Source organism: Pituophis catenifer, unplaced genomic scaffold (assembly GCF_029215685.1).
Source record: "Pituophis catenifer annectens isolate HBS135680 unplaced genomic scaffold, rPitCat1.0.hap2 SCAF_10, whole genome shotgun sequence".
NCBI classification, from domain to species: Eukaryota; Metazoa; Chordata; class Lepidosauria; order Squamata; family Colubridae; genus Pituophis; species Pituophis catenifer.
Genome location: NW_027256890.1, coordinates 12,073,153 through 12,091,356, shown reverse-complemented (window position 1 = coordinate 12,091,356; position 18,204 = coordinate 12,073,153). Strand labels below are relative to the sequence as shown.

The 18,204-nt window shown below is 44.7% G+C and overlaps 1 protein-coding gene across 1 annotated transcript in view; it reads right to left on the bottom strand.

The window, feature by feature from the left end:
* The window catches only part of DDX54 (DEAD-box helicase 54), a 24,789-nt gene extending 6,585 nt beyond the window's left edge, over positions 1 to 18,204 (bottom strand). Inside the window, exons 1-15 of the mRNA XM_070950898.1 lie at positions 18,088 to 18,204; positions 14,545 to 14,671; positions 14,087 to 14,157; positions 13,093 to 13,281; positions 11,780 to 11,829; positions 10,370 to 10,411; positions 9,547 to 9,642; positions 8,401 to 8,522; positions 6,839 to 6,900; positions 6,426 to 6,557; positions 5,739 to 5,949; positions 3,654 to 3,788; positions 2,941 to 3,162; positions 1,895 to 1,968; positions 1,361 to 1,552 (exon numbers count right to left, since the gene is read on the bottom strand). Coding sequence (XP_070806999.1) covers positions 1,361 to 1,552; positions 1,895 to 1,968; positions 2,941 to 3,162; positions 3,654 to 3,788; positions 5,739 to 5,949; positions 6,426 to 6,557; positions 6,839 to 6,900; positions 8,401 to 8,522; positions 9,547 to 9,642; positions 10,370 to 10,411; positions 11,780 to 11,829; positions 13,093 to 13,281; positions 14,087 to 14,157; positions 14,545 to 14,671; positions 18,088 to 18,165 — 1,803 coding nt within the window. The 5' untranslated portion in view covers positions 18,166 to 18,204. The remainder of the gene's footprint in view (positions 1 to 1,360; positions 1,553 to 1,894; positions 1,969 to 2,940; positions 3,163 to 3,653; positions 3,789 to 5,738; positions 5,950 to 6,425; positions 6,558 to 6,838; positions 6,901 to 8,400; positions 8,523 to 9,546; positions 9,643 to 10,369; positions 10,412 to 11,779; positions 11,830 to 13,092; positions 13,282 to 14,086; positions 14,158 to 14,544; positions 14,672 to 18,087) is intronic.

Here is an 18,204-nt window from a genome sequence, read left to right as displayed (position 1 = left end):
AAGACAAGATACAATGGATGGAAACTAACCAAGGAGAGAAGCAACCTGGAATGAAGGAGAAACTTCCTAAGAGTGAGGACAATTAACCAGTGGAACAGCTTGCCACCAGAAATTGTGGATGATCCAACACTGGAGGTTTGTAAGAAGAGATCGGACAACCTTTTGACTGGGATGGTATATAATCTCCTGTTTGAGCAGAGGGTTGGACTAGAAGAACTCTAAGGTCCTTTCCATCCCTGTTATTCTATCATTCTGTTAAACCAGGGGTCTTCAAACTACGGCTAGCGGGCTGGATATGGCCCACCGGAGTCATTAATCCAGCTGCCCTGCCCACATCACCCCACCTACCTGCCAGCCCCCACCCACCTTCTGGAGGCTAAAAACGGGCGTTTTTTTGCCTCCCCGGCCTCCAGAGAGAGAGGGAGGGAGACACACATACACAAACGGAAGTCCCTCAGATACATCCCTTCACTAACCTGCTTTCCACCCTCAGAAGCATAACAAATTAAAGTTTAATTTGTGTGTATTGTTTGGACTGCTAAATTGGCCATGGCCACCCAGTCACATGACCACCTAGCCATACCCACCCAGCTGGTCCAGCCCCCAAACATTTCCGTGTTAGGAAATGGCTATTGTCTAACTAGTTGGTCAGGCAATATATAAACTATCAATACATGTTTGTCAAAAGATATTATATTGCTTTAAGACTGTATTGCATCATCCTGTATCCTGATTGGCTAAGCTCTGTAGCCAATGTACTTAAGGGGAAAGCCTGAATCATGGCATGGGAACACTACACCATTTTATCTGCTTATTTGCTGTTACTCTCTACCTGTTCTCTCTGTAGGATCACTGTTTGATCATTGCTACTTGTTGCTTTCTACTATTTATTGAACGTTTTAATACTGAATACATTGTTCCTGTTTGAAACTCAAGAAGAACTGTTTTATTGTGTAATGACAACAACTGGTAAGAAGACTTTGTACTTGGAATATACCTGAATTGATACTTTAACTATCGCCTTATCTGTGTATGACTTGGATTGTCATTGGAGTTTGATTTACTTTTTTCTAAAAAGTAAAAGACTACCACAACTCAGTGTGTCAGTATATTAACTGTGGTTATTCACTCTCAGCCGTTTTCATGTGCATACTCAAGGGGTACTCTGCTCAATAACCCATAACATCGGTTATGAGCCAAGAATATCCTTAACAGACCGTGAATTGGCCCCCTGTTTAAAAAGTTTGAGGACCCCTGTGTTAAACCATTGGCTGGCTTTGTCCCTCCAAGCAGCATCTCCACGACTAAAAGGAGCATCCCTCTTAAGATGCGCAAGAGGTTCCCTTCCATTGTTTCTTACCTGGATGTGGTCTTCTCCGTCTTCCATCGGTTCTTCTCGGAAAGCCACTCCTTGAGCTTTCACAGCAGCCAAGGAGAGCCGTTCCTCCTGCTTCCGTTGGTGCCGGTCGATGGACTGCCGGTCGCGGATACGTTTGGCCCGCATGACGTCACTGGCCAGGGTTTTGTTGGTGGCGTTGATCTCAAAGATGGTCTAAGGGAAAAGATGGGAAACGTTTCTCTGAAAATCATGCTAGATATTGTGGCCCGCCCTCACAGGGTTATTGTTGGGAAGGGAGGGAAACAGAAGAAGGAAGAAGCATAGATTTATTAATCCACCTTGATTTATTGACAGAAATAATAAAGGTGATATAACTGAATGAATGAATGAATGAATGAATGAATGAATGAATGAATGAATGAATGTTCAAAACTATAAACTGGTCCAGGCTGCAAAAATTATGGAGGATGAACCTCTACAAGGTGTCACATGTCTTCAAAAGGATCATGTAAGCAGAATTGAAATCTGGATCCCAAAGTCCTGGCTAACACTTACCGCTTTAGAACGATACGTTTTGATGCTTTCCACAAATTTCAGCTGCGCCATCTCATCCTCCTCAAAACGCAAACCTTAAAACGGTGAAAATGAAAGAAGGGTCAAGTGTGGCGGTCTAGGAGCCTGAAGCAGCATTCCCACATCAAATTTACTCCTGATTGGAGGAATCCATTGCTCACACATGCATGGACCATAAAGTTGTCTCTAATCAAAGATTCACACAAGGCCCAAAGTCCACCTCTAAGTGAGCTGAGGATAAAACCGACTTTCATCCAGTCTTTGAAACAGCATTCCTCAAATTTGGCAATTTTAAGGTGGGTGGACTTCAACTCCCAGAATTCCCCAGCCAGCATGTTTTAAGGTGTCAACTTCAACTCCCAGAATTTCCCAGCCAGCATGCTTTAAGATGGGTGGACTTCAAATCCCAGAATTCCCCAGCCAGCATGTTTCAAGATGGGTGAACTTCAACTCCCAGAATTCCCCAGCCAGCATGTTTTAAGGTGTCAACTTCAACTCCCAGAATTTCCCAGCCAGCATGCTTTAAGATGGGTGGATTTCAAATCCCAGAATTCCCCAGCCAGCATGTTTTAAGTTGGGTGGACTTCCATTCCCAGAATTCCCCAGCCAGCATGTTTTAAGATGGGTGGACTTCCATTCCCAGAATTCCCCAGCCAGCATGCTTTAAGATGGGTGGACTTCCATTCCCAGAATTCCCCAGCCAGCATGCTTTAAGATGGGTGGACTTCCATTCCCAGAATTCCCCAGCCAGCATGCTTTAAGATGGGTGGATTTCAAATCCCAGAATTCCCCAGCCAGCATGTTTTAAGTTGGGTGGACTTCAACTCCCAGAATTCCCCAGCCAGGATGTTTTAAGGTGTCAACTTCAACGCCCAGAATTTCCCAGCCAGCATGCTTTAAAATGGGTGGACTTCAACTCCCAGAATTCCCCAGCCAGAATTCTGGGAGTTGAAGTCCGCCCATCTTAACGTGGTCAAAGCTGAGGAGCACTTCCTTGGAGTACTTCACAACATCCAGAAAATACTCACTGAAAAGGGGATGGATCCCTACGAGGCTGAACTCCATTTCTTTGACCCTCTTGATCGATTCGGGGGACGAACTCGGCCGGGATTTTTGGTACTGCTTCAGGGCGTTGTCAGAGATACGACGGAGGCTCTGCAGGTCAAGGGAACGCTCGTGGTCAGTCTGTAGCAAGCTTTCCTCGTCATCTAGGATGATTTGGGGAACGCGGCCAAAAACGCCGTCTGAATCTGGGGGGGGGGGGGGGAAGAGAAGTTCCATTATTTCCCAGAAATTCAGTAAGTCGGAATCGAACTGCTGGCAGTGGGCAGAATTAGCTCGCAATACTGCATTCTAACCACTGCGCCGCCACAGCTCATGGTCATGTCACTTTTTTCCAATGCTGTTGTTATTTCAAATGGTCAAAAGAGCCTTGGTACTACAGTGGTTTAAAGCACCCTGTTATTAACACAGCTGCCTGCAATTTACTGCTGGTTCGAATCTCTCCAAGGCTCAAGGTTGACTCAGCCTTCCATCCTTTCTAAGGTAGGTTAAATGAGGACCCAGTTTGTGGGGGCAATAAGCTGACTTTGTATAAATATACAAAAGTATGAAGGCTATTGCTGAGCACATTGTAAGCCGCCCTGAGTCTCCGGAGAAGGGCGGCATATAAATCAAATTAAAAAAAAAAAAAAAAAAATGGTCACTAAACGAACAGTTGTTGAGGACTAGCTGTACTTACCTGTAGGCTTCTGATGAGGACTGGCGAAGACCAGAGGCCGGCCCAGAAACAGATGCAAGTCAAACACGTAAGGGACCTCATCAGGAGCCACAAGGGAGTAGGCTGTTCCAGTCCTCCCAGCACGGGCCACTCTGCCTATAGGGAGAAGTTGAAAAGTCAAAATGGGCTGAGCATTGAAGGGGCTTTGGAATCCTTGATCTTCTCTGAGTGTGACTGTTTGCTTGTAGAGTCTGATGGGCTGGCAGTCAGGGTGGATAAAAATCAATGATTTTTTTAAAAAAAATCAGATTTTTTTTGATTTAAATCGGATTTTTTTTAATTTAAATCGGATTTTTTTTATTTTTATCAAATTTATTTTAATAGAAAACTTTTGGGGTAAAAAATCTATCGTAAGATAGTTTTCTATTTAAGGTACATAAATCATTTAGTTGATTCCACATGAAATGGAGCTTAGTTACGTAGCATGAGGCTGTATATTCTGCAACACTGGGACTATCGGTGAGTCAACAGCGGGTCAAAGGAGTAGCAGAGATGACAGTCGCTCTTTCAAAATTGTGATTTAAATCGAGTTGATTTAAATCAAGCCTTTTTACTAGTGATTTAAATCATGATTTAAATTGTGATTTAAATCAACTCGATTTAAATCAAATCCACCCTGCTGGCAGTTGCTCCCTCCTTCCCCCTAGCTGGGATATCCTTTTCAGACCAGGCCCTAGAACAGGGATGGCTAACCTTTTTGCCATCACGTGCCAGGAGCAGGGGGTGGGTAGGTGGGTGGGTGGGTAGCGCGCGTGCCCACACCCATAATTCTATGCGCCCTGCCCCTTCACATGTGTGAGTCCCCCCCCCCGCTTCTGGCACATGATGGCACAGGAGGCCATTTTTTGCTCTCCCCAGCCTCCAGAACCTTTCTAGGAGTCTGGGGAGGGCAAAAAACGGCCTTCCCCACCTCCTGCATGCCCTCCAGAGGCAGGAAGCTGGCAAACGGGCCGTTTTCCGCCTCCAGAGGGCCTCCGGAAGGGTGGGGAAGCTGTTTTTGCCCTCCCCAGACTCCTAGAAAGGCTCTGGAGGCTGGAGAGAGAGAAAAACAGGCCTTCCCCACCAACTCCCGAGGTCCTCCGGAGGCAGGAAACAGCCTGTTTCCCTACTTCTGGTGGGCCCAGAAGGCCCGAAAATCAACTGGCGGAGCTGAGCTCAGGTGCCCACCGATATGGCTACGTGTGCCACCTGTGCCATAGGTTCGCCATGACAACCCTAGGAAATGCACTTTAACAAAGACAACAATAGGTAGATGAAACACAGCTGTTTCATCACAAATATATAAGAACAATTAGCGGGCTTTCAAAAATTCAGTTAATAGCTCATTTTCGAATCGCCCCCGTTAAAAATCAAATTGCCCCTCTGTGGAAGCGTGGGCCCCGCTGTTGTAGACATTTCATTACCGGACTAAGGCACATCATCAGTACTAAGGAGTGTGGGGTTTGCGCCCTAAAGTGGCTTGTCCTCGGTGGAGGTGTGCTCCTTGAATGAATGAATTACATTTTACACACCAAGGAAAGAGGCGATTAAAAAAAACGTACGAAGGAAAAAAAAAGAATAAAACACATCCTCTCCATCAACTAACACTTAGAGAAGCAGGGATTAACCCCAGACAAACAATCAAGCAGGAGAAAAAAAAATATATCGTAATTAAGAGATTACCGAGAAGAAAACCACACACCCACAGCAACACAGACAGGGCAAATCACTCTGTATAAACAGGGAAGCACATTCCATACACACCAGCACTGGTGATGTTCCCGAGTTGGGTAATGAAATGTCTGCAAGCGAAAAACCAAGCTCACAGATCACCCACACTGGTCGTCCTCTTCCTTCTCCTCTTCCTCTCCACAAACCCCAATCCCCTCTAGCCCTGATGATGTTATTTAGTTTGGTAATGAAACGTCTGGAAGAAAAATCACCAAGCTCAAGAGAGCAACAAGGACCCAGAAGAGGAATTTTTTTTTCCCCGCTTACAGCAATAAGCAGAATCATTAAAAAAAATCCCACAAACCTGGAAGGCTCCAGACTTTTTAAGAAACTCACCGACGCGGTGCAGAAAAAGCTTAGCCTTGGCTGGGAAGCTGTAGTTAATCACATTATCCAGAAGGGGGATGTCAATCCCCCGAGCGGCGAGATCGGTGACGATCAACACCGAGCATTTGCCGTGAGCAAACTTGCCGATGTTGATTTTGCGCGCCGTCTGGTCCAGGGAGCTGTAGATGTTGGTGCAGTTCACCCCTTGCATGGTCAGCAGCTGCAAAAACACGCCTCCGTCACGCCAGGGAAAAATCCAGCAAGCGTTGAACTAATTGTCTCCTGCAAACTTCCCCTCCCCTTTGCTCCTCTTTTATTCCCTCTGGGAGGGGCCATTCACCGACCACCTGTGGCTTTACTCCTGAGTCGACCCTTGTTCTTTAGCTGTTCCCTTCAACTGACAGCTCTGTGCATGCACACACTGGGAACAGGCTCCAGCTGTTCTTCTACCCGACTGATGTCCAACTCCGAAGGCAGTTGACAACTGTCAGACGGCCCTGGCCCTCTCTCTGCCTCCGACACAGAGCACTTCCCCAGACTCCAGGACTAGCCCACGTTCCTCCCCAACCTCCTCACTGTCCGAATCTGCTACCAGATCCACTGGCCGCTGGCGGGCCACAACAGCAAGTGGCGGAAATAGGGGAGGGCTACAAACCCCCTTCTTTACCCAGGAAGTTGGAGAGGGGCTGCACGTACCTCCTTCAGGTATTCTGTGTGGTGTTTGGTGGCCACAAACACAATGGTCTGGTCTTGTGGCTTGACCACCGTCCTCAGCAGATATAAGAGAAGGGCTGGCTTGTCATCGGCCCGCACGTGAAAAAACGAGAGCTAGCGAAAGGAAGTTAGGACACAGGATCATAAATCTGGAAGGGACTTTGGAGATCTTCTAGTCCAACCTTTCGGCCCTCAGGGACCACTACATTCATAATTTTAAATCCCGCGGACCACTAATATGATCTGCCTAATGACCAAGTAGGAACTGGGGTGTTCACCATGTTTTTTGAACTAAAAATAAAATAAAATAAAATTCGAGAAACCCAAGTCTCCCGCTGAATCAACTCCACCCTATCCCATGTAGGCCATTGTAAGGAGCTGTTGACCATTCCTACCTTCAGTTGCTCACTCAGCTTGGATTCCACATCCAGTCGGATTAATACCGGCTCTGTGAGACCTGAGAAAAGAGGAACGGACTGTCAGTCACAGGTGTGAGCAGACTTTACAACAGAACTGGTCTTCCGGGTGCGCTTCAAGGTGTTGGTGACCATCTTTAAAGCGCTCCATGGCTTAGGGCCGGGGTACCTACGAGACCGCCTTCTGCCACCAATAGCCTCCCACCGGCCAGTACGCTCGCACAGAGTGGGCCTCCTCAGGGTGCTGTCCGCCAGACAATGTCAGCTGCCGACTCCCAGGGGGAGAGCCTTCTCTGTGGCGGCGCCCACCCTCTGGAACAACCTCCCCCCAGAGATACGTACAATAACAGACCTCCGGATTTTTCGTCGGGCCCTGAAGACCCATTTATTTCAACTAGCTGAGCTGGCTTGAGTTAAATTTTAAATTGATCTTAAATTGGGTTGTTTTAATTTACGGCCAAAATATCTAATTATTTTAAATTGTTTTTAAATTTTGTATGTCCTGTTTTTTACTCTGGCTGTTCACCACCCTGAGTCCTATTTGGAGAAGGGCGGTATAGAAATTGAAACAAATAAATAAAAATAAATAAATAAGAACGGTTTAAAGAAAAGGGTGGGTGAGCAAAGAAGATCCCTCGCACCCTGGACATAAAAGTGTTTCAACTCCTACCCTCAAAACGACACTATAGAGCACTGCACACCAGAACAACTAGACACAAGAACAGTTTTTTCCCCGAATGCCATCACTCTGCTAAACAAATAATTCCCTCAACACTGTCAAACTATTTACTAAGTCTGCACTACTATTAATCTTCTCATCGTTCCCACCATCCTTCCACTTATGACTGTATGACTGTAACTTGTTGCTGTATCCTTACGATTTATAATGTTTCCTAGTATGATTGGATTGCTTATTTGTACCCTATGACTATCATTAAGCGTTGCACCTTATGATTCTTGACGAATGTATCTTGTCTTTTTATGTACACTGAGAGCGTATGCACCAAAGACAAATTCCTTGTGTGTCCAATCACACTTAGCCAAGAATTCTTTCTATCTATCTATCTATCTATCTATCTATCTATCTATCTATCTATCTATCTATCTCTATCCATCCATCCCCATCTTTCTTTTCTCCTCCTTCTTTCCTCTCCTCTCCCCTCTTCTACCTACCTACGTACCTAATCTATCTATCTCTATCCATCCATCCATCCCCATCTTTCTTCTCCCTCCTCCTCCTTTCCATCTCCTCTCTTCTTCTCCTCCTTCTTTCCTCTCCTCTCCTCTCCTCTTCTATCTATCTACCTACCTATCTCTATCCATCCATCCATCCATCCATCCCCATCTTTCTTCTTCCTCCTCCTCCTTTCCATCTCCTCTCCTCTCCCCTCTTCTATCTACCTACCTACCTACCTACCTACCTATCATCAAGCCAAGAAAGAGTGTCACGTCAGAAAGAACCCAACACATCCCTCTAAGTAACGTCTAGCTCTCCAACCACCCCACGAGAAACAAACGAAATCTTGGACCCATCTTCTCACCAGCCTGCGCGAACTCCACAAGAAGTTTTGGCAAGGTGGCCGAGAAGAGCAACGTCTGGCGACCGTCGGGCAGCCTGGAGATGATCTCCTTCAGATGTTCTGAAAAGCCCATCTCAAACAACCTGGGCAGGGTGAGAAGAGGACCTTAGAACAGATTCTGTGGAAGACCCAGCCAGGTTCAGATTCCCGCACGGCTGCCGAAGATCCAGCTGGAGAAAGCTTTTTGGGGGAATAGCTTGTCCCATCTTCAAATGGTCTCTGAGCGAGGACTGTATACAAGCAAGCGATGAGGTTGGGTTTTCGGAGCGGGGGAGTTATTGGTAAGGTGTCAGCACTTCAACCTGCATTAACTCTAGTGCTGACATAAGAAGGAGAAGCGAAGGCGTCTGGAAAGGGACGGCTGACTTTTCACCTACTTATTTTCCCTGGAGATAATGTTTCCGAGGAGATGAGATGGGAGGGGAGGGGAGAATTCCTTTGAGCTAGAGTAGATTAGGGGTAGAATGACTTGGAAGATGGCCAATGAGTGCAGGGGAGTGGGGAACGGAAAGGGAGGGTTTTGGGGCTGGAAGCCAGTGTTGGCTTCGTTTGGAGTCAGGTTAGGATGTCGTGCTCAATAAACAGGAGTTTTTTCTTCAAAGATTTTGTTTGAAATGCATTTTATTCGAGACGACCTCAAAACTTGACACAAGGATCAGTGTCTCACCCCCCTTCCCAAGATGGAGGAACCCAAGAGTCCCCTAACGGAGGATTGGGAAGAAAGATTAGGGCTGTGATGGCGAACCTATGGCACGCATGCCACAGGTGGCACATAGTACCCTCTTTGTGGGTACGCAAGCAATCACCCCAGTTCAGCTCTGCCGCCATGTGCATGCGCCTCCTGCTGGCCAGCTGGTCGTTGGGTCTCTGCCACGCATGCACGGCGTGTGTGGGGGGGTCGTGTGGGCATGCACAGGGAGGTGGGGCGAATATGGGAATGCCACATGCGCAGGGTGCTTGCGGGGGTTATGTGCGCATGCATAGGGGGGCAGGACACATGCAGGGGCCACACACACATTGCATTTTGGGGGTTCAGGCTTGCGCGCTTTGGGCCCTCTATCCGGAAAAGGTGAGCCATCACTGGACTAATGGGGGAAAACAGCTTACCTGTCTGCTTCGTCGAAAACCACATACTCCACACTGTGCAACTTCAGTTTCATCTCCACAGCTACGTGCATCAACCGGCCAGGGGTTGCAATGATGCTGCACAGAAAGCACACGGCACAGATTCAAGGCCCAATTCTTTCTCCGGCGTGGTCGAGGCAAAAGTGGGCTGCGTGGAGAGCCCCCGTCTAATTCATTTACTTAATGATTCCACTTTAATCAGTGGGACGGTTTGGCACCAGAAGCTGTGGATGCTCCATCGTTCGAGGTTTTTAAGAAGAGATTACAGAGCCATTGGTCTGGAAGGGAGTTGTCTGGAGTCGGCAACCTTAAAACACTCATAAAAGAACCATTTGGACCCATTTCCCACAGAAAAGAAAACACCGGGAGCCACAAAAACCTTCCCGTGCCTGACTACTTCCTGAGCAGCCACAAAACTAACATATGTAGTCGAATTAAATGTTCTGTTTTCTTCTGAAACTTTTCTTGGATTTATCTCTGGTTATTGAAAAGCTCAATAAATCATGCACCAGTGGGTGTTGCACATTGGTGGTTGTGACGTACATTTTGAGCGACAGGCAGCTGAGGGGTGAAAGAGCCACATGCGGCTCCAGAGCCGACTCCTGTTATAGGGTCTCCTGCCTGAGCAGGGAGTTGGAGTAGAAGTCTTCCGAGGTCCTTTCTACTCCTGGGATTATCCTGTGCTAAGTGTGGGCACTCCCTCACTAGAAAGCATCATCTCCATTAGCAGAGATACCACATTTTAAGCCACCATTGCCTACATTCAGGCCTGCATCTGATACCTGGTTGAAAAAACCAGACTTACATATCAGGGTTCTCGTGCAAAGCGGCAAATTGGTCTTCCATCCTAGAAGGGAGAAGGAAGGAAAAGTAAAAACAATTCAGAGGCTACTTAAGAAGACTTAAATATATATATATATTTGCTTGCATATTACGCAGATGTGTTAACCTCTAAGCCACAGGTTCTCCTCGCTTTGTCAGCTTGTACCAGGGGAGATTAAATGGGTTTTCTATTGAAGCAACCTGGTCTACCGAAATATGGGAAGGAGCATACTGCTTCCTTTCGCCTTTCAGCCCCAATCCAGGAGCCCCCAGGCAGTCGCTTTCACGACAAACTATTTTGTATTAAATTTATATTTACCGACAAAGAAATAAAGGGAGGCTAGCATAGATCTATTTTAAGCTAAATATAAATTTAATACAAAATAGTTTGTCGTGAAAGCGACTGCTTAGATAGATGATAGATAGATAGATAATCAGGATAGATGATAGATACATAGATAATTAGGATAGATGATTGATAGATAGATAGATAGATAGATAGATAGATAGATAGATAGATAGATATTACGGTAGATGAAGGATAGATAAATAGATGATAGATGATAATTAGGATAGATGATAGATAGATAATTAGGATAGATGATAGGTAGATAGGTAGATAATTAGGATAGATGATAGATAGATAGATAATTAGGATAATGATATAGATAGATAGATAGATAGATAGATAGATAGATAGATAGATAGATAGATAGATGATAGATGATAATTAGGACAGATGCTATAGATAGATAGATAGATAGATAGATAGATAGATAGATAGATAATAATTAGGATAGATGATAGATTGATCGATAATTAGGATAGATGATAGATAGATAATTAGGATAATAATAGATAGATAGAAAGATAGATAGATAGATAGATAGATAGATAGATGATAATTAGGACAGATGCTATAGATAGATGATAGATAGATAGATAGATAGATAGATAGATAGATAGATAGATAGATAGATAGATAAATTAGGATAGATTATAGATAGATACTACAAAAATTAGTGAACAGGTAAATCAAAAATAAAGTTAAACTTTAAAGCCTTCTGTTAACAATAAATTATTGTAATTAACTCTTGGAAAGTCCACAATGGCTTCTTATCTTTTCATTTCTGGCAGCGCTAAACTGTTATCTTCTCTACCCAATCTTGCCAATGGTTAAAAGATAATAAAGATAATAAAAAAAAAATATATAGTCCAACTTCTGGGTACAGAGGAGCAGCTCTATTAAAAAGTATTATATATTTTAAGCCCTGAAATTAGGTACCACGAAGAACAAATCGGTAAAACACCATGAAGCGGTATATAGACGGTAAGCGCTATTGCTACTAAAATAAATAAAACACACATTTGTGCGCGTAAGAATGCAACTGACCTGTCACCTCCGAGAATCAAAGCAGTTTTTAAACCGGTAAACCGGCCCAGCTGAAGGAAAAGAGGAAGGAGAATTAAATGCCAACTTAGTTCCAATAAAGGAGAACCTTGGTAGCTCGGGGTTGAAACGAGGGGTTAAGGGCTCTCTTGCAGACGTTTCATTACCCAACGAGGTAACTTCATCAGTGCTAGGAGGGAATGTGGTTTGCGGAGAGAAGAAGGAAAGGGAAGGAGGTGGTGCAGGAGGAGGAGGATGGTTGGGTCCTTGGTGGGTATTTTCTTGCAGATGTTTCATTACCCAACAAGGTAACATCATCAGTGCTAGAAGGGAGGAGGAGGAGGAGGAGGAGGAGGAGGAGGAGGGAGAGGACTGTAGTCCTTAGTGCTCTCTGAGCTTAGTGGTTTTCTTATTTATTTATTTATTTATAATTTTTTTAAAATTTTTAAATGTTTAATTGGTTTGTGGTTTTTTAAATTTTGGGCCAAATTTATATAGATTTTAATTGTTTTTGATATTTGTATTTCATGTTTTTAATTCTGGCTGTGCACTGCCCTGAGTCCTCAAGGAGAAGGGCGGTATATAAATTGAAAATAAATAAATAAATAAATAAAAAGTAATAAATAAATAAATTTTATTTATTAAATTTATATACCGCCCTACTCCTGAGGGACTCAGGGCGGTGAACAGTGAAAGATAAAAATACATGTCATACAAACGTTAAAAAAAACCAATTAAAATATATTAAATACTCTGGTCCCAGATAATTCAAGACATCCCAGTTTAAAACAAAATCAAAAGCAATATAAAGGGAAAAGTTAGGCCAGGCCGGCCTGCTGAAACAGGAATGTTTTGAGGGCACGGCGGAAAGTGCGCAGATCCGGGATCCTCTGTATCTCTGGGGGGGAGCTCGTTCCAGATGGTGGGTGCCCCCACAGAAAAGGCTCTCCCCCTGGGGGCCGCCAGTCGACACTGTTTGGCTGACGGCACCCTGAGAAGCCCCTCTCTATGGGAGCGTACTGGGCGGTGAGAGGCTATTGAAATATCTTGAGGATATTTCATTACCTAACTAGGTAACATCATGAGTGCTAGAAGGGAGTGGTGTTTGTGAAGAGGAGGAGGGAGAAGACTGTAGTCCTTAGTGCTCTCTGAGATTGGTGGTTTTCTTGCAGACGTTTCATTACCCAACTAAATAACATCATCAGTGCTAGACCTAATCACGTTGACGTCCAGCCATTTTCAAGGCCTCCGTGGTTGAGAATCACTGCTTTAAGTTCCTCAATTCCCACTTCCTCCCTCCGATTTTTGACAGTTACCTCTTTGGTGAATTTAAGAGTCTGCAAAGCCAGTTCTCGGGTTGGGGACAGGACGAGAGCTCGTGCTCCTGTCTTGGCACAGCGGCCTTTCAATTTCTCCAGCATGGGAATCAGAAAACAAGCGGTTTTCCCACTTCCGGTCCTTGCCATGGCCACCACATCCTTGCCGTCCAAGATCAAAGGAATGGTCTGCAGAAGAAGGCAACTTCAAGTGAGGAAGAAGGAAATCCAACAGCAACTGGCCGTTTTTAAACCACAGCTTTACAAATTTTTTTTCCTCTTTTTTCTTTTTTTTCCCTTTTATGTTTACTCAAAGCATATGCACCAAAGACAAATTCCTTGTGTGTCCAATCACACTTGGCCAATAAAGAATTCTATTCTATTCTATTCTATTCTATTCTATTCTATTCTATTCTATTCTATTCCTTATTTCTCTTCTCTTCTTTTCTTCTTCTTTTCCCTTCTCTCTTCTCTTCTCTATTAAATTCTAATTCTATTAAATTCTAATTCTAATTCTAATTCTAATAATTCTAATTCTAATTCTAATAATTCTAATTCTAATTCTACTTCTATTAAATTCTAATTCTAATTCTAATTCTATTCTATTCTATTCTATTCTATTATTCTATTCTATTCTATTCTATTCTATTCTATTCTATTCTATTCTATTCTATTCTATTCTATTCTATTCTATTCCTTATTTCTCTTCTCTTCTTTTCTTCTTCTCTTTTCCCTTCTCTCTTCTCTTCTCTATTAAATTCTAATTCTATTAAATTCTAATTCTATTAAATTCTAATTCTAATAATTCTAATTCTAATTCTAATTCTAATTCTAATTCTATTAAATTCTAATTCTAATTCTAATTCTATTAAATTCTAATTCTAATTCTAATTCTAATTCTAATTCTAATTCTAATTCTAATTCTAATTCTAATTCTAATTCTAATTCTAATTCTAATTCTAATTCTAATTCTATTCTATTCCCGTGTTCTCACCTTCCTCTGGATGGGTGTGGGTATTTTGTACCCTTTTTTCATAATTCCTTTGAACACCGGATAGCTGAGACCTAGGAAAGGGACAAAAACAAGGTTAGAGATATTATCTCTCTTCTTCTTCTTCTTTTTTTTTTTTGGAGCTCAAAGGACTTTCAGGGTCTTTCCTAGCACACAAGCAGTTGCCAAGATAGAAGAAATTAAGGAAAGAGGATTGCTGAGCCTTGGGACACAGCAAAGGGCATACATATGACCCAGTTGCCAAGCTTCTGATTATAGGAATGCTGCTATATAATGGTCGTAACTCTGAACAACGGTCTTAAGTCTAATTTGCTGACTCTCTATTTATAGTAAATTTGTATATCAGTGTCTGCATGACCTCTGTCATTGCCATAAGCTAAATAATAAAGAAAAAGCTATAGCTCCCCTTAAAACATCCACTTCAGAACTTCTTAACTTACCCATGGATTGAAAACCTCCTGATTTCTTCTTTTTCTTGTTCTGGGCACGAACCATTTCCTGGGTATCAGGCTCAATATCGGAAGCACCGTCAGACTTGGAGAAAGCGTTTTCGGGCATCTCATAGTCCTTTAAACACAAATAAGGAAAAATGGAAATTTTTCAGATCCGGGTTGCTGGGACAGTCTCTGGTAGGAACACTCATGGTTCTGGCAGGTTCTCTCCTAGCAACGTACTAGGGGTGATCGTATCTAGTTGGGGGGCTTGGAAGGATACCTAAATTGGTATCAGGGTGGATAAAAATCAATGATTTTTTTTTAAAAAATAAAAAAAATCTGATTTTTTTTATTTAAATCGGATTTTTTTGATTTTTATCGAATTTATTTTAATAGAAAACTTTTGGGGTAAAAATCTATCGTAAGATAGTTTTCTATTTAAGATACATAAATCATTTAGTGTATTCAGCATGAAATGGAGCTTAGTTATGTAGCATGAGGCTGTATATTCTGCAACACTGGGACTATCGGTGAGTCAACAGCGGGTCAAAGGAGTAGCAGAGATGCCAGTGGCTCTTTCAAAATTATGATTTAAATCGAGTTGATTTAAATCAAGCCTTTTTGCTAGTGATTTAAATCATGATTTAAATCAAATCCACCCTGATTGGTATCATTTGGGGGTTTTCCACCAACTAGACCCAGATCACGTGAAGTATTAGTACCGCTTTATAAAGCCTTTGTAAGACCACACCTGGAATACGGCAACCAGTTTTGGTCCCTACGTTACAAAAAAAAAGATGTTGAGACTTTGGAAAAAGTGCAAGGAAGAACAACTAAGGATGATTCAAGGGCTGGAAACAAAAGCATATGTTCTGCTCCAGCTCCGGATTTCCGAGGATATTGACACACACCAACGGTCCTTATCAAATTTATTAAGTAGCAAGAATAAACCAAAGTCCGGCAAAGGTTGGCAACCAGCCCAGAAAACAAGATACAATAAGACTTTTCCAACAATGCTCTGATGATAATTACAAGTTGTTTCCAGCAAGAAACTTACTAAAGGCGTGCGACTTAAATAGGCTAAGGGAGTGGCCAATTATCCTCAAGCCCTACTCTCGAGTAGACCGCCTCCTCCTGAGTAGCCACTCCTGCCTCTTGGCAGCCCTGTGTGCTCGAGCATTGAGAAAGAGGCTCCTCCACTTCGCTCTCTCCACTTGAAGGAGCCTCTGGAGGTTCTGAAGGCCCTGGCTGAGTCTCTGCCTCTGGCACCACATCCTCTTCAGCCTCCTCGCTGTCCGACGCGAACGCCGGCCGCGCAGGCTGCTGGCGCAACCCACCAGTCTCCTCTTCGTTGGGATCAGCCACGATCCGCGCAGGCCACTGGCGGGCCACAACAGCATATGAACAGTTGCAGGAATTGGGTTTGGCCATTCTTGAGAAAAGAAGGACTAGGGGGTAGCGTGATAGCAGTCTTCCAGTATTTGAGGGGCTGCCCCAAAGAAGAGGGAGTCAAGCTATTCTCCAAAGCACCAGAAGGCAGGACAAGAAGCAACGGATGGAAACTCATCAAGGAGAGAAGCAACTTTAGAACTAAGGAGAAACTTCCTAACAGTGAGGACAATTAACCAGTGGAACACCTTGCCTCCAGAAGTTGTAGGTGCTCCAACAATGGAGGTTTTTAAGAAGAGGTTGGACAACCACCATTCTGAAATGGTATACGATCTCCTGCTTGATCAGGGGGCTGGACTAGAAGACCTCAAAAGTCTCGTCCAACTCTGTTATTATTAAGTACCGGTAATAAATGGAAGCTTATCAAAGAGAGATCCAACATAGAACTAAGAAGACATTTTTGGACAATGAGAATAGTTAAGCAATGGAACAGCTTGCCACCAGAAGTTGTAGGTGCTCCATCAATGGAGGCTTTTAAGAAGAGATTGGACAGCCACTTGTCTGAAATGGTAATAGGGTCTCCTGCTTGAGGAGTCGGACTAGAAGACCTCCAAGGTCCCTTCCAGCTCTATTTTTATTGATTGGTTAATTGATTGAGATCCAGCTTCCCCTTCTAGAGCAAAGTTGCAAACACTTTCATTATCCATTTCCGAAGTCCCACCTACAAGTCTCAGGAGGGGCATCTCCAGCCCCCCAGATGTTCTTAAACTACAACTCCCAGCATGCTTCCTTCTCGCACATGCTCAGATTGGGCAACCTCTGGGAAAGCCACAGCTCTGATCCCCAACAGCCCCCTTCCCCTTATGCTTCTTCCCCCCCGCCCAATCCTTTCCAGAGTCCTTGGACTCCAGTTCCCATGTCATGGTTGGGGATGATGATGGGGACCTGGACTGCAATTCCCATGCTGTGGCTCAGGGGATGATGGGATCCTGGACTGCAATTCCCATGCCATGGCTGGGGATGATGGGATCCTGGACTGCAATTCCCATGCCATGGCTGGGGATGATGGAAACTTGGATTGCAATTCCCATGCTGTGGCTCAGGGGATGTTGGGATCCTGGACTGCAATTCCCATGCCATGGCTGGGGATGATGGAAACTTGGACTGCAATTCCCATGCTGTGGCTCAGGGGATGATGGGATCCTGGACTGCAATTCCCATGCCATGGCTGGGGATGATGGAAACTTGGACTGCAATTCCCATGCTGTGGTTCAGGGGATGATGGGATCATGGACTGCAATTCCCATGCCGTGACTCTGGGGATGATGGGAATTTGGACTACAGTTCCCATGCCATAGCTGGGGATGATGGGATCCTGGACTGCAATTCCCATGCAATAGCTGGGGATGATGGGATCCTGGACTGCAATTCCCATGCCATGGCTGGGGAGGATGGGATCCTGGACTGCAATTCCCATGCCATGGCTGGGGAGGATGGGATCCTGGACTGCAATTACCATGCCATGGCTGGGGATGATGGAAACTTGGACCGCAATTCCCATGCCATGGCTAGGGATGATGGGATCATGGACTGCAATTCCCATGCCATGGCTGGGGAGGATGGGAACTTGGGACTGCAGTTCCCATACCGTGGCTGGGGATGATGGGAACTTGGACTGCAATTCCCATGCCGTGGCTGGGGATGATGGGAACCTGGACTGCAATTCCCATGCCGTGGCTGGGGATGATGGGAACCTGGACTGCAATTCCCATGCCATGGCTGGGGATGATGGGATCCTGGACTGCAATTCCCATGCCATGGCTGGGAATTATGAGAACATGGACTGCAGTTCCCATTCCATGGCTGGGGATGCTGGGAACTTGGGACTGCAATTCCCATACTGTGGCTGGGGATGATGAGAACGTGGACTGCAATTCCCATGCCATGGCTGGGGATGATGGGAACTTGGACTGCAATTCCCATGCCGTGGCTGGGGATGATGGAAACTTGGACTGCAGTTCCCATGCCATAGCTGGGGATGATGGAAACTTGGATTGCAATTCCCATGCTGTGGCTCAGGGGATGATGGGAACTGGAACTGCAATCCCCATGCCGTGGCTGGGGATGATGGGAACGGTAGTCCAGCCCATCTTCCCATACCTGATCCTCGTCGGGCTCCCGGCTTTTGCACCAACGCTGCTTTTTCCTCCTCCGACCCGACCCGAAAGTCGGAGCCATCGCGGACGCTTCCTCGCAGGCGAAGCCACGTGCGCTAAA